Source organism: Natrix helvetica (assembly GCF_964273705.1).
Source record: "Natrix helvetica genome assembly, chromosome: 13".
Classification (NCBI taxonomy): Eukaryota; Metazoa; Chordata; class Lepidosauria; order Squamata; family Natricidae; genus Natrix; species Natrix helvetica.
Genome location: NC_138557.1, coordinates 4,520,770 through 4,536,740, shown reverse-complemented (window position 1 = coordinate 4,536,740; position 15,971 = coordinate 4,520,770). Strand labels below are relative to the sequence as shown.

Below are 15,971 nucleotides of genomic sequence, written 5' to 3'. Positions count from 1 at the left end.
GGAGGAAAGAAGGAAGGAAGGAGAGGGGGAAAGAGGAAAGAAAAAGATGGGATGATGGGAAGAGAACAAAGAAGGAAAAATAAGGAAAGGGGAAGGAAGAAGGAAGAATGAAGAGGAGAAGAAAAAGAAGGGAGGGGGGGAAGAAAGAAGGAAGGAAGGAGAAGGGGAAAGAAAAAGAAGAACAGATGGGAAGAGAGCAAGGAAGGAAAAATAAGAAAAGGGGAAGGAAGAAGGAAGAATGAAGAGGGAAAGAAAATGGAGGGAGGGAGGAAGGGAGGAAGGAAGGAAGGAAAATATTGTACCCAAAGTGCAGTGAATGGAAATAGCTCAGTCATTTCTTTACATGCATTTCTACACCTTGCCTTAAAGACTGGTGTTAGCTGGTCTCAGGTGGGAGAGAAACTTTAATAACTCCGGCTGCAATTTTCGAAATAATCATTTGCCGAAATCAATGAGAGTTTCTGGGGACTTTTGTTCCCCTTGGCCAATCGCAGAGGTTTATGGATTTCCACCCCTGTCGTTCCCTCTCCCTCCCCCCCACCCCCCACCTTCTGGGAAATGGACAATAGCAGCTTTGCTTCACTTACTGGAAAGAAGAAAGGGAGATCAGAATCTTTTCAGGTTTTTTTTTTTCTTTCTTTCTAAAAGAACGTTCTCAGGGTTATTGACGTTCCCCAGGTTCTGACGTTGGGAAAGAAAGAATAGTGGCCAACTGTAATTTGTCCCCTATCGCAACGAGAAAGAAATGATTGTTTCAAACGTTGCGGGAACTCAACATCAGACAAACAGGGAATTCTCAACTTACGACAGCAATCGCAACCGTCGTTTATCTTGCTAAGGGATTGTGAAGAGAGTTGTGTTCAAGGTTACGACTTTTTTGGCACGGTGGTTACGGGAATCACTGTGGTTGTTAAGAGAATCATTCAGCCGTTAAGTGAATCCAAGCCCCCCCCTCCCCTCCGTTGATTTTGCTTGTCGTAAGCTGGATGGGGAGGTTGCAAACGGCGATCTCGTGACCCCCTGGGCAGTGTTCATCATCTTCTTTTAATGGCCTCTTGCGGGGTGAGTCTGAATGGAGCTTGCAGAGTGGCTGGATGCCCTTCCTGTTGCAAACGCAGAGTTTTGTTCGGCAGATATATATTCTCATTGAGAGAGAAAAATATCTGCTTCTACCTAGGATTGAACTCACAGCCTCCTGATTGTGAGGCGAGAGCTCCACCTCTAGGCCACCACACCATGACCCCCGGGAGTAGTGTAATTGCCGATAAATACACACCAGTTGCCAAGTGTCCAAATTTTGATCATGTGAGCGAGATGATACTCCAGTGATTGCGAGTACAAGGAATGGTCCCAAGTCTCTTTTTCCAGTGAAGTTGTAACTTGGAAATGGTCACTAAATGAAAAGTTGCAACTCAAGGACTGTATTTACGTTTCGAGGATGTTATTGCAAGGAGGTGTGTCTTAAGTGTAAAACAGAAGTAAAGGAGAGCCCCACTGGCCCTTACAGGAATTCAGATTCAGAAATTATCAGGGTTCATCATCTTCTTTTAAATGACCCCATAATCCCTTGTGGGATGGAGTCTAGGCTAGTGAATGGAGCTAGCTAGTGTTTACTGGCCAGATGCCTTTCCTGTTTCCGATGCGGAGTTCTGCTCAACAGATATATTCTCATCGTTTCCAGAGAGAGAAATATCCGTCTCTACCTAGGATCGAACTAAAAGCCTCTTGATTGGGAGGCGAGAGCTCTACCTCTAGGCCACCGCACCACTCTCAGAAATTATCAGGGTCGACGGGTATAATAAATTTCCCATTTTTCAATCATACATACACAGGTCATCCTCAACTTGCAGCAGTTCATTTAGTGACCGTTCACACTTACAACAGCCCTTGCGACCACTTTTCAGAGTTACCACCTTTGTAGCGTGATCGTGGGATCTGAATTCAGACGTTTGGCAATCTGGTTTCATGCTTACGGCCGTTGCTGTGTCCCAAGGTACGTGATCGACTCTTGACAAGTGACGTCAAGACTCGTATTTATGACGGTCGCAGTATTCCCGGGACCACGTGATCCCTTTTTACAACCTTCCAACAAGCGAAGTCCACAGGGGGAAGCCAGTTTCACCGGGACTTATTCACTTATCAAACCGCAGCGATTCCCTTACAACGGTGGCAAGAACGGGCTATAAAATGGGACGAAACCCGCTTCGCAAAAGTCCTACTTAGCAACAGAAATTTGGGGCTCTCTGGTGGTCATAAGTCCAGCGCTCTCTGTATCAGCACTTAACAGTACATGGAAGCATCTTTGGCCGTGAAGAAACGCCAAGCGTGCAGGAGCTGAACTAATGGCAGTGGTTGGTTCTCAGCTTGCCCTCGTTCACAGATTCCTCGCGGCTGGCAGAGTTTTTACACCATCCGGTGCCAGCTTGAAAGCAGAATCAGTTCACACTTACTTGTTTGAGTCAGCAACTGTTGGAGAAGCTGATTTGGGCAAAAAACAAGATAAAGTGAAATCAAACCATCGACATAGATGTGTCAGCCAGTTCTATATAAAAGGTTTTTCAAGTTTTACCATTGTAACTATACATTCACATAATTGTTATTTTTCTTTACGTTTGTCATTCTTATACATTTGTTCTTCCATTTAACAGGTTATAATATACAGTTTGGGTTGTTTTATTTACCATTCCTTCCCCCTGTTGTAGCACCACCTTATTTTCCCTTTCTTTTCTCCCTCCCTCCCTTCTCTCCTTCCTTCCTTCTCTTCTCCTCTGCCTCCCCTTTTTTCTTCCCTTGCCTCTCCCCTACTCTTCCTCTTCCCCTCTCTCTTTCCCTTTCTCTTCCTTCCACCTTCCTCTCCTTACCTCTTTCTTCCTTCCCTCTTCTTCCTCCCGTTCTCTCCTCCTCCTCCTCTCTCCCTTTCTTTTTTCTGTTGTTATAGGCGTCTCTTTCAAATCTCGGTTTATGTTTTCTTGGGATGGTATTTCCGACAAACCCAAATATAATTTAGTATCATTCACGTCAGCCAGCTTTCAGCAAGTCACAAAACCATCCCCTAATCGAGCCCTGAAAATTCTATTTATTTCTTTTATTTTGTCAAAGCATGTACAGATAATGCAGGGATGGCGAACCTTTTTGTCGCCGAGTGCCTAAAGCATGCACGCACACTCATAATGCAATGCGCACATGTCCCCCCCGTGCACCATGCCTCCCGCACATATACACGTGACCTCCCCATGTATTTCACACCTCTGTGCATGCACACATGACCCCCCCCATGTGTGCTCCGCCCCATGCATGCGAAAAAAAACCCTGCACATGTGTGAACAACCCCTCACAGGCGCCCAACCACTTGTACCTTCTGCTCCCCTGGACATGCACACATTTCCCACATGCGCCCTGTCCCTTATGCATGTGCAGCCAAGACCTGAAAACCAGCTAGCTGGCAGGAGGCATGCACGCATGTGGGCTGAAGCTGAGCTGGGGCGCATGCCTGCGGGGAAGGCTCTGAATAAGGAGACAGCAGGACAGGGATGGAAGGCAAGCTGGTGCGCTTATGCACGCCCCCTTTACGGACCTCTTAGGAATGGGGTGAGGTCCACGGTGGACAGTCTAAAGTTAAAGTTTTGGGGGTTTGAGGATGTAACAACGAAGTCGGGTAGAGCATTCCAGGCATTGACCCCTCTGTTGCTGAAGTCGTATTATCTGCAATTGAGTTTGGAGCAGTTTACCTTGAGTTTGTATCGATTGTTTGCCCGTGTCTTATTGTGGTGGAAGCCGAAGTAGTCGTTGACAGGTAGGATGTTGTAGCAGGCAATTTTGTGTACTGCGCTTAGGTCAGACTGAAGGCGGTGTAGTTCTAAGTTGTCTAAGCCCAACATTTCAAGTCTGGTGGAATAACGGCCCCACCGTTCAACCTTGAGCCACAAAGATTCTCTTCCAACCCTGTCGGTTGTCCACCATGCTTCTTCTTTCCGCAGCCAACAACATCTGCTTCTATGGAGAATGCTCCTACTACTGTTCAACAGAGCACGCCCTCTGTGGCAAACCGGACCAGATCGAAGGCTCCATGGCCGCCTTCTTGCCCGACTTGTCTTTAGCGAAACGGAAGACCTGGAGGAACCCCTGGCGACGTTCCTACCACAAACGCAAGAAAGCCGAGTAAGTGTTGCGGTTAAGAGCCAGCCCGCTGCTTCTGCTGCAACACCCATGCAGCAAGTTGTCAGTTCTCCAGGGCTGCCTGTAATTCCACCACCGCTGAGCAGCCATCGCTCTGCCAAACACAGAAGAGACACAGCGAGAAGACAAAGAGCAGAGGCTGGGCTGAGATATGTTGGCTTTATCTGGATGGCCCACGCCTTCATTTAACCCAGACGGTGTGGCTGTCGAGTTTGCTCTGAAATCTAAAACCAAAATGCCACGACCTCCATGCAGCTGGACTAAAACTTTCGCACTAGTTAAGCTAGAATCTGACTTATTTTTCACTTATCTTGCAGGTATGGGAGAAATAATATTTTCCCCCACATTTTTTTCCTGGCATTCGTTCATTCATTGTTTCAAGGGTAGGGTAGGGTAGGATAGGATAGGATAGGATAGGACAGGACAGGACAGGACAATAAGAATAGAATGAATTAAATTAGAATTAAAATTATTAGAATTAGATTAGAATTATCAGCATTATTAGAATTATTAGAATTATTAGAATTATTAGAATTATTAGAATTATTAGAATTATTAGAATTATTAGAATTATTAGAATTAGATTAGAATTTAATAGATTTAGAATTAAGATTTAGAATTATTAGAATTAGAATTATTAGAAAGATTAGAATTATTAGAATTAGATTAGAATTATTAGAATTAGATTAGAATTATTAGAATTAGATTAGAATTATTAGAATTAGATTAGAATTTAATAGATTTAGAATTATTACAATTAGAATTATTAGAAATAGATTACAATTATTAGAAATAGATTACAATTATTAGAAATAGATTACAATTATTAGAATTAGAATTATTAGAATTAGAATTATTAGAATTAGAATTATTAGAATTAGAATTATTAGAATTAGATTAGAATTATTAGAATTAGATTAGAATTTAATAGATTTAGAATTATTACAATTAGAATTATTAGAAATAGATTACAATTATTAGAAATAGATTACAATTATTAGAAATAGATTACAATTATTAGAATTAGAATTATTAGAATTAGAATTATTAGAATTAGAATTATTAGAATTAGATTAGAATTATTAGAATTAGAATTAATAAAAAAACAGGACCTTGGAGACAGGATAGGAATATAGAGTTTGTTCTGAACCTTTCAAGCTACTCTTATTCATATCAAGGCTTTTGGAAAAACATTTCTAGAACAGGGGTGTCAAACTCAAGGCCCAGGGGCCGGATCTGGCCCGCGTGGTGCTTAGATCTTACCCGCGGGGCCGCCCTGCAAACAGCAAAAGACTGGCCCGCAGTGCCTCTGCCAGCGACAACGGAGCTTGGGAGGAACGCATGTGTCCCTCCTGAACTCCATTTTCACTGGCAGAGGATTGCAGGAGGCTGTCACAGCAGAAAACGGAGCTCGGGAGCCCATTTTAACACACAGAGCACTTGGGCCACCACAGGCACCTCCAACACAAGTGATGTCAAGCTGGCCATGCCTACCCTGTCCACACTCCTTCCCCCTCAAGATCAAACACAACCCTGATGTGGCCCTCAATGAAATCAAGTTTGACACCCCTGTTCTAGAAGATCATAAGCTGGTGGAGGATCGTATCTTTAAAATATAGATGTGCATATTTCCCTAGTTAAACTCACACCCACCTACTCAATCCTTGCGGACATCCAAATAGGGAGCGTTGTTGGTGACTAAACTCCCCGATCTGTACTATTTTTCTTCCCATTCAGGTGGGAAGTTGACCCTGAATACTGCGAAGAGGTTAAACAAACGCCACCTTACGACCGGGGAACAAGGATCTTGGATATAATGGACATGACTATATTTGATTTCCTGATGGGTATGTTTGTCGCCTTCGGAAATGGAGTAGCACTCTTAGAATTTGGGCAGATTACTAGTAGTAGAATGTGTATCTGTCAGCCTCTGCTTTGCTGCTTGCTTTCGGCTGCCATTGAAACGGGGATGGGGGGGGGGGAGTTAACATGGTATTTGGGAGGGGAAGCTTGAGCACACGAGTGAATGAAGAAGGGAGTGGTTTCCTCACCATCTACTGCTCATGCTGCAGATAGTGGAATTGTCGCCAAGGCCAACCGTCCGGCATACCAACCTGATGATGGGTTTGGAAGCTGCAGCCCACATGACACCTGTGAGGTGTGCGGATTGGACTGGGGGTTGGGGTTACTAGGGGGAGGGAGTTGGGTCACATATTGATATCTATGATTACGTGCGCTTTTGCCTCAGATCTTGCTTTGCTTAGCTGCTTTCTACTCATAACCAGTAAAAGTACTCTGAATTCTGAAATATGGAGTTGAGTGGTTTCTTTCTTGGTTACTGATGGAGGCTGCCCTGACAGTATCATTTGTAGATATATATATATATATATATATTTAGCTAGTTGTTTTGGCTTGTTTTGCAATGACACACAATTAATGACTTTGTTAGGTGACGCGAATAGCTGAATATCAGAGCCGGAAGGACCTTGGAGGTCTTCTAGTCCAACCCCCTGCTCTAAGGAGACCCTACACCATTTGAAACCAATGGTTGTCCAATCTCTTCTTAAAAACCTCTGGTGTTCGAGCACCCACAAATTCCGAAGGCTTCAGCTGATCAATTCTTCAGTCAGGAAATTTCTAGGTTGATTTTGATCATGGGATGAAGGATCATAGGACAATCCTGTTTTTTTCTTGAAAGTCTTTTCTCTCCCACAGTGTTTCAGGATAGTTCACATCTACCGACCTTTATCAGGCTTGGAGAGTGGCCAGGCCGATATCTTTCAGACGCCGCAATATTTGGCGTCTTCAGCTGGCAACTCTGCGCATGCGCACACTGGGAACAGGCTCCAGCTGTTCCTCTGCCTCACTGATGTCTGACTCTGAAGGCAGCTGATAACTGGCATATGGCTCTGCCCCCCTCTGTGCCTCCGACACAGAGCCCTCATCCGAGCCTTCCCCAGACTTCAGTAGTGGCCCAGGTTCCTCCCAAACCTCCTCACTGTCCGAATCTCCTGTCAACTCCACTGGCCACTGGCTGGCCACAACATCCTGCTTGAGCAGGGATTCGACTAGAAGACCTCCAGGATTCCTTCCAAACCTGTGATTCCATGTTCTGAGTTCATATATTATAATTTGCTTAAGATGTCCAACGTGACGTTTTTTCTCTTTTTTTGTTATTTTTCCTCCTCTTTACAGGTAACATGGATCGACACCATTACGAGACCTTTGAGAAGTTTGGAAATAATACTTTTATTATCCACTTAGACAACGGAAGAGGGTAATTATGGGAGCGGTGGGGTGGGGTCGGTTGATCATACTTAAATCTTCCCTGTTTATTCTGGCTTGTTCTTCAGCACTTTTCTTTTGCCTGAAAAAAAGATGTAAATGTGCCCATACGTCACTCTACCAGAGCGCTGGTTTTTCTAGCTCAGAGATCGGCAATCTATGCAGGTTCACTTCATTTCATGACCACAGTTGGGACCAGCAACTCAGTCATTAAGTGAAACAATGCCTAAGTAAAACTATGAAAAGTAAGGTTCTACATATAGACAAGAAAAACAAAATGCACAGGTACAGTATATGTGGTACCTTGCTCAATAGTAGTAACTGTGAGAGGGATCTTGGAGTCCTAGTGGACAACCATTTAAATATGAGCCAGCAGTGTGCAGCAGCTGTCAAAAAAGCCAACACAGTTCTAGGCTGCATCAACAGAGGGATAGAATCAAGATCACGTGAAGGGTTAATATCGCTTTACAAGGCCTTGGGAAGGCCCCACTTGGAATTCAGTTTTGGATGCCACAATGTAGAAAAGATGTGGAGACTCTAGAAAGAGTGCAGAGAAGAGCAACAAAGAGGATTAGGGGACTGGAGACTAAAACATATGAAGAACTGTTACAGGAACTGGGTATGTCTAGTTTAATAGAAAGAAGGACTAGGGGAGACAGGATAGCATTCTTCCAATATCTCAGGGGTTGCCACAAAGAAGAGGGAGTCAAGCTATTCTCCAAGGAACCTGAGGGTAGAACAAGAAGCAATGGGTGGAAACTAATCAAGGAGAGAAGCAACTTAGAACTAAGGAGAAATTTCCTGAAAGTGAGAACAATTAATCAATGGAACAACTTGTCTCCAGAGGTTGTGAATGCTCCAACACTGGAAGTCTTTAAGAAGATGTTGGATAGCCATTTGTCTGAAATGGTGTAGAGTTTCCTACCTAAGCAGGGGGTTTGAATAGAAGACCTCCAAGGTCCCTTCCAACTCTGTTATTCTATTCTATGTGCTTATGATCGCAGTTCGACTTTCCGTTGCTTTATAGTGTGAAGGTAGCCAAGAAAAAGAAATAATATTTTCTTTGAAGACTTGTGGTAGGGATCAGGAGGCCTGCCCACGTTTCCTGCAAAACACGGCTTTGTCTCCAGACCTGAAGTTTAGCCCATGGCTAAAAACATTGCATTAAAAGAGTGCATTCATTTTCTGCCCTGAATTTTTGCCAAGAATTTGAGGCCGAAAGTGTATTTCTAGTGAATGCTTCTTGTGTTCTTCTTTCCTGCAGGTTTGGGAAATATTCTCACGATGAACTGTCTATCTTGGTGCCTTTAAATCAGTGTTGCCGGTATGTTTGGCATTTGTTTTTTCCTTCTTCTTCTCTTCATTGGGGATCAATCTGGGGAGGATTTTGGGGGCTGTAAACAAAGAGTCCTTCACTTAGAACCAGAACTATTTGCCTTACAATCGGATGAATGTCCTTAAAGTTCAGGATGTCTAAACACCCCATCTATCAATCAACATCAGTGATTGATAGATGATAGATAGGAGAGAGAGAAGTGAGAGATGATGGATGGATAGATGAATGGATGGATAGATGGATGGATAGATAGATAGATAGATAGATAGATAGATAGATAGATGATAGATAGATAGATAGATAGATAGATAGATAGATAGATAGATAGATGATTAGAGAGAGAGGGGAGAGAAAGAGAGATTACAGAAAGAGAGATTAGAAAGGTAGGTAGGTAGGTAGGTAGGTAGGTAGGTAGGTAGGTAGGTAGGTAGGTAGGTAGGTAGATAGATAGATAGATAGATAGATAGATAGATAGATAGATAGATAGATAGATAGATAGATAGATAGATAGATAGATAGTACGTCTTTGGTTGTTCGGGTTTTCTCCCGCGTAGAATTAGATAGATAGATAGATAGATAGATAGATAGATAGATAGATAGATAGATAGATAGATAGATAGATAGATAGATAGATAGATGATAGATAGATGATAGTTAGATAGATAGATAGATAGATAGATAGATAGATAGATAGATAGATAGATAGATATGGATGAGAGAGAGAGAGAGATGTAAAGAGAGATTCAAAGAAAGAGAAAGATAGAGAGAAAGAGATGAGAGATGAGAGAGAGAGATAATGGATGGATGGATGGATGGATGGATGGATGGATGGATGGATGGATGGATAGATAGATAGATAGATGTGGATGGAGAGAGAGAGATGGATGTATAATAGATGGATAGATGGCAGATAGACAGACAGACAGAAATATTTTCTGTATGGGTAATACTAGCTGTTCAATGTTGAATCAAGGAAGCCCATGTAGTTGGAACCCAGAAGGAGTCCTTCCAGAGACCAGTTCTACTAAACACAGTTTAAAAAAAAAACATAGCCCAAGCGTGCTCCACCTCTGACCTTCCAACTCCTCCTTCCTCCTAGAATACGGAAGTCCACCTACCTGCGTTTACAGCTCCTGGCCAAAGAGGAGTACAAACTGAGCCAGCTGATGGAAGAATTTTTGCTGGAGGACAAAATCGCCCCCATCTTGTACAAATTGCACCTCGAAGCAATGGACAGGAGGCTCCGGATAGTCCTGCAGGCCGTCAGGGACTGTATAGAGAAAGGAAGTTACGACAAAGTGGTGGAGAATGACTTTGCCTCCCCGAGGAGCACCGTCACGACCGAGAGGTAGTGACAACGGACGTGCCATCCTTCAACGCCGCTGAAGAATGATCAACACGTCGACCAAGCCACCCAATCCAACAGTCTTGCGAAAGACTGTGCGTAGGCCAACGTTTGAATTCAGTGAATTCAGGAATCGCTCTTCTAATTGTTCTCCAAGTAGCTAAGGCATAGACTCTGCAACAGATATTAAGACTGAGAATAACAGGTAGCTCGGCCGTCAACCACCCTCGGGGCAATCCAGGTGTTCTCCGTGGACGTGTTCTCCCACCTGCCATGTTTTTGTTTCCCATCCAGCCTCACTTGCCTTAGGTTCTAAATTATTCTCCATCGTCAGCGAGGGCTTTGGAGTCCACCTGTGGGCGGAGCTTCTGGCAAGCCCCACCTCTTCCCCCTTCCCCGTGCTTTCATTTCTCCAAGCGGCCAGTGATTTCACAGGCCCCCCCTTTCTTTCTCCTTCCTGATCCTTCAGCGCAAGTGGTAACACACACACATAGACACACACACACACACACACTGCTGGGAAGACCCGATAGGAAATGCTGAAACATCATCCACATATCCTGGATCTGACTGTATCTGGAGGACAAGGAACTCACTTGTCCTCATCGCAGTTTTCCAAATAGAATTAAGAAAAAATAAATAAACATGGAAGATTGGGACATGGGACCTTCTCACTGGCTGGAGCGACCCTCTCGTTCCTTCCCTCCTTTTTTCCTTTGTACAGAAAGCTGGTCTTTATTTAATGGGACAGGTAACGGGAGTGAGCTCCCGCGACTTGTCCCAGCTTCTGCCAACCTAACAGTTCGAAAGCACATTAAAAAAATGCAAGTAGAAAAATAGGATCCACCTTTGGTGGGAAGGGAACAGCGCGCCTTCGGTGTCTAGTCATGCCGGCCAATTGACCACGGAGACATCTTCAGACAGCGCTGGCTCTTTGGCTTTGTAACGGAGATGAGCACTGCCCTCTAGAGTCGGGAATGACTAGCCCATATGTGCAAGGGGAACCTTCAACTTTTTACCTATTTATAGAGGAGACGGTCGTGTTGTGTTGTTCTTTTTTTTTTTTTATAAACGGAAAATGCTACTTTTGGACGAGGAAGGGACTCACTGATTGTCTACCACCCTCAAGGTGGTCCCCAAGAGGATTCCCAAAGAAGAGAAGTCCCAGTTCTGGTCGCTGCTCGAAGCTATCCTGGATATGAATCTGGGTTTGTGGGTATTCGGGGTAGCGAAAGGGGTGAATGGGTTAGGAATTTTGGAAACCCCGGAAGAGCTTCAACTATAAATATTCTCCCTAACAAAGGGAGAGGAGGAAGGGTCAGGAATGGAGAAGGCCACGCTACGGACGTTGCCTTCAACAAGGGCGTGAAACCTGACTTCCTTGCGTCTACTTTCAAGATGGGGTCCTCCTTTTCTCGTGCTCTTCATAGCTGCCAATGATCTCCCACTTGCTCCCCAGCATCTCCAAGACTGAGCCAGCTACGGCCAAGCCCCCCACCCCCCAAAAAAAACCACCACTCCAGAAAGGACCACCAACTGCAGAGGTACAGCAAGCGGGACAATCCATGCATCGGCGAGAATACTTGAATGCGGTTTTACAGAGTGATGTTCAAAAAAGAAAAGAAACCACCACAGATAAATGGTACTATTTATCCATCTGAAAGTAACAGCTCTTCTTCCTCTTTCTGGACTGCTGAGCTGCTGCTTTTTTTTTTTTCTCAATTCTGCTTTTGATAGTTTTCTTTTATGTAAATATATACATATCCAAGTTTAAAAAAAAACACAGATTAAAGGGGAAAAAACCAAGAAGCTGCTTTCAGCGGCAGTAGAATTTTATGGCTTCCTCCCTCCTTCCCTCTCTCCTTCCCTCCCTCTTGCCTCCTTTCATACATCTCCTTCCTTTCTTCCTCCCACTCTTCATCCTCCTTTCTTCCTTCCTTCTCTTCCTCCCTACCTCCTTCCCTCCTTCCTTTCTCCCTCCCACTCTCCTTCCTTCCCTCCTTTCCTCCCTCCTTCCATTCTGCCTCCTTCCTTTCTCCCTCCCACTCTCCATCCTCCTTCCCTTCCTTCCTTCCCTTCCTCCCTATCTCCTTCCGTCTGCCTCCTTCCTTTCTCCCTCCCACTATCGATCCTCCTTCCTTCCCTTCCTCCCTCCCTCCTGCCTCCTTCCTTTCTCCCTCCCACTCTCTCCATCCTTCCTTCCTTTCTTCCTTAATTCCCTTCCAACCTTCCCTCCCCCCCACCTTCTTCCCTCCTGCCTCCTTCTGTCTCCTTCCTTTCTCCCTCCCATGCTCCATCCCTCCCTCCTTCCATTCTGTCTCCTTTCTCCGTCCTTTCCTTCTTTTTCCCTCCCTCCTTCCCTCCCTGTTTTCCTTTCATCTTCACTCCTCCCTTCCTTCTTCTCCCTCCCTCCCTCCCTTTCTTTCTTTCTTTCTCTCTTTCTCCCTTTCTTCCTTTTTCATCCTCTCCGTGGATTTGTTTGCAGTGTGGTCCCAGTGCAATAAAGATATGGCAAATATGTGGCCTCCGTGATTCCGTGATTCTACTCATCCCAACAGGAAAAAAAATGCACTTGCTCAAGGCTGTTTATCTCCCTCTTTTTCTTAATTTTATTTTTCTGAAACACGAGTTGGAGCTCGTTCCACCTTGACCTGCCTGAACCTGCCCCAGAAGGAGACTCTTAAGTCACATTAATTCACCCAGGTGCCTCCGGGCTTCTACAGACAACCTTTTCCACGGTGCCTCTCAGACTACAGGAAGTTCTCTCTTTCGCTCTGCCTGATCAGATTTGTCCCTTGTTGTTCTTTCCTTTGTCTCTCCTTTTGGCCAGCTTCACGTGACAATTGATCACTCTTTCACACCTTCCTATTCTTTCCCAGGGCTGAAGCCTCTACAACTTAATTTCTCACCGTATTGTTCATACATCTGAACAGGGCACCAGGGGTGTCAAACTCGATTTCATTAAGGGTTGCGTTTGGCCTCAGGGTGGTGGTGGCAAGCATGACATCACTCGTGTTAGGGGGTGCCTTTGGTGGCCAGAGTGCTCTGCCAGTGAAAATGGACTCCCGAACTCCGGTTTCAACTGCAACGGCCTTCTGCAACCCTCTGCTAGCAAAACAGAGCTGGGGGAGAATGCACGGCCCTCCCAAACAGCTGAATCAGATGAGGAGGGGGCGTGGGAATCAGGGCCAGCATCAAAGCTACCTGAGAGCTCAGAGGGGGAAGAGGGAATGGAGCTGGCAGAGAGAGAGAGAGAGAGAGGGAGAGAGAGGGAGGTGGAGCCTGGGGTGCCTGTCAGCCCTCAGATGGGGAGTTAACAGCCCCCAGGTCTATAGGTGGCTGATGAGGAAGAGGAGGAACAGCTGGGTCCACTGCCTGATGCACGAATGTGCAGAGGAGAGGAGAGCAGTGGAAATCTATGGGCTGGTCCTTGGGACAGAAGAGCCACCGCTGCTAGCAAAGCACCTCCCTAGCTCTGTGGATAAAAGGCATGGGGAGGAGATGAATAGGTGTGCAGAGGGGAGAGGAGAGCGGTGGAAATCTATGAGCCGATCCTTGGGATAGAAGAGCCACCGCTTCTAGCAAAGCGCCACCCTAGCTCTGGGGATAAAAGGCAGGGGTCGGAGATGAATAGATGTGGCAAACAAATTTCATCTCCTGGGTGGACAACACTTGTTAGCCTGTCTAGTGAGAGAGAAACCTTTTGCCGAGGCTTCTGGCACTCCTAATCAAGGAATAACATCAGAGGGTTTGTTGTGTTTGGGGAGCTGGGTCAGAACACGAAGCCTGGATAGAGTTCCGAGTAAACTCACTCAAAACCAGCATCTAAAACAGACAAGTACAAGCTGAACATACTGTATGTTGGACTGTCAGTGTGTGCCCAGTGTGACTGTTATTTGGAGACAACCCTGGAGCGAAATACAGCACACCGAGGTGTGTCTTTTGAACAGGGGTTTACATGCAAGACTTATGTATACATACATGCATGTGTTAGGCAAATAGCAAGCAAGCAAGCAATCTTCAACTCTATACGGAGAACTACAATGGAGATAGAACACGAGGAGATAGATACACGAGGAGGGAGAAAGATGCCCTCACATGGCCTCCCTTATATACACAGCTTCTTAAAGTGGCAGTAACCCTGCTGATTCATCCTCATGGCATCGTCTCAGTTTACAGCCTTACAGCAGCTGGTCAATTACCCTGACGCGGACATTCATAACTCCAGGACTCCCTGTACAGTTAGTCTTTGACTTACAGCTATTCATTTAGTGACTAATCGAAGCTATAACACCACTGGGGGGGAAAAAGGAACCTTATTCGCACTTACAACCGTTGCATCCTCCTCCTGATTACGGGATCAAAATTCAGGGGTCCGACATCTGGCATGTATTTAGGATAGTTGCGTTGTTCCAGAGTGACATGATCACTATTCCTTCCCAACCAGCTTCCGACAAGGCACATCGATGGGGAAAGCCAGATTCACTTAATGACCTCATGATTCACTTAACAACCAAAGTGGTTTGCCTGACAGTTGTGGCCACAAAAAGTAGGGGTGCGACTCCCTTAACAACATTCTTGCTTGGCAGCAGAAATGTTGGGCCTGATGATAGCAATAGCACTCAGACTTACAACCCTCTTCACAGTCCTTTACAGCCCTTCCTGAGCAGTTTACAGGGTCGGCCTTTTGCCCCCAACAATCTGGGTCCTCATTTTACCCACCTCGGAAGGACGGAAGGCTGAGTCAACCTTGAGATGGTCAGGATCGAACTGTTGGCAGGCAGCAGAATTAGCCTGCAATATTGCATTCTAATCACTGTGCACCATGGATGGATGGAAGGGAACGGAAAGGAACGGAAAGGAAGAGCAATAGCAATAGCATTTAGACTTATATACCACTTCACAGTGCTTTTACAGCCCTCTCTAAGCGGTTTACAGAGACAGCCTTTTGCCCCCAACAATCTGGGTCCTCATTTTACCCACCTCGGAAGGATGGAAGGCTGAGTCGACCTTGGCTCCCATCAGGAAGGAAGGAAGGAAGGAAGGAAGGAAGGAAGGAAGGAAGGAAGGAAGGAAGGAAGGAAGGAAGGAAGGAAGGAAGGAAATAGCATTTAGACTTATATACCACTTCACAGTGCTTTTACAGCCCTCTCTAATGGTTTACAGAATCAGCCTCTTGCCCCCAACCATCTGGGCCCTCATTTTACCCACCTTGGAAGGATGGAAGGCCGATGGTTGTAAGTTGAGGACCGCCTGTATTTCAAAATGAAAAAAGAGAAGCGAAGCCCAGGAGGCTGTGGGTGCAGAAGCTGATCTGAATGGGCTGCCAGCTGCAGGACCCTTTCTAATTACGAGTGGTGAGTGATGGTTTCGGTGTGATACGCTCAGGGGAACAGATGGGCGGAGGGGGAGGGGAACCTGTTGAGCCAAACTGCATTCAGCATCCAAATCAATGCCCTCTTTCTCTTCCTGGGGGATCCCCTCTCGCTCCTGCTCTCCCCCCCTTGCTTTGAAAGTTTGACAATGCAGGTATTGAAGTCACAAGGCGGACAAAGTGCTTGAAGGACAACCAGGGAGGGGTTTAAAAAACCAGTAAGGCAGATTATCTCTTCCCCCCCCCCCTTGCAGCTTTTTGGATGCAATTCCTCAAGAAGGGAGATAGGAAAGGGGGATTGAGTCTTAAGAGCAAGCAATTTTGTTTAGTTTTATTGATCTCTTTAGTTTGTCAAGCATGTAGGAGATAACAGGTATAAGTATAAACATGGACATGAACGAAGAAAATGGGTAGGAATAAATGGGGACAATAGGACAGGGATGGTAGGCACGCTG

The 15,971-nt window shown here is 45.4% G+C and overlaps 1 protein-coding gene across 1 annotated transcript in view; it reads left to right on the top strand.

The window, feature by feature from the left end:
• Nucleotides 1-12,658, top strand: part of FAM20C (FAM20C golgi associated secretory pathway kinase) — a 39,043-nt gene extending 26,385 nt beyond the window's left edge. Inside the window, exons 4-9 of the mRNA XM_081965490.1 lie at nucleotides 2,381-2,504; nucleotides 3,929-4,158; nucleotides 5,914-6,023; nucleotides 7,372-7,453; nucleotides 8,726-8,785; nucleotides 9,897-12,658. Coding sequence (XP_081821616.1) covers nucleotides 2,381-2,504; nucleotides 3,929-4,158; nucleotides 5,914-6,023; nucleotides 7,372-7,453; nucleotides 8,726-8,785; nucleotides 9,897-10,149 — 859 coding nt within the window. The 3' untranslated portion in view covers nucleotides 10,150-12,658. The remainder of the gene's footprint in view (nucleotides 1-2,380; nucleotides 2,505-3,928; nucleotides 4,159-5,913; nucleotides 6,024-7,371; nucleotides 7,454-8,725; nucleotides 8,786-9,896) is intronic.
• Nucleotides 12,659-15,971: the final 3,313 nt, after the last annotated feature.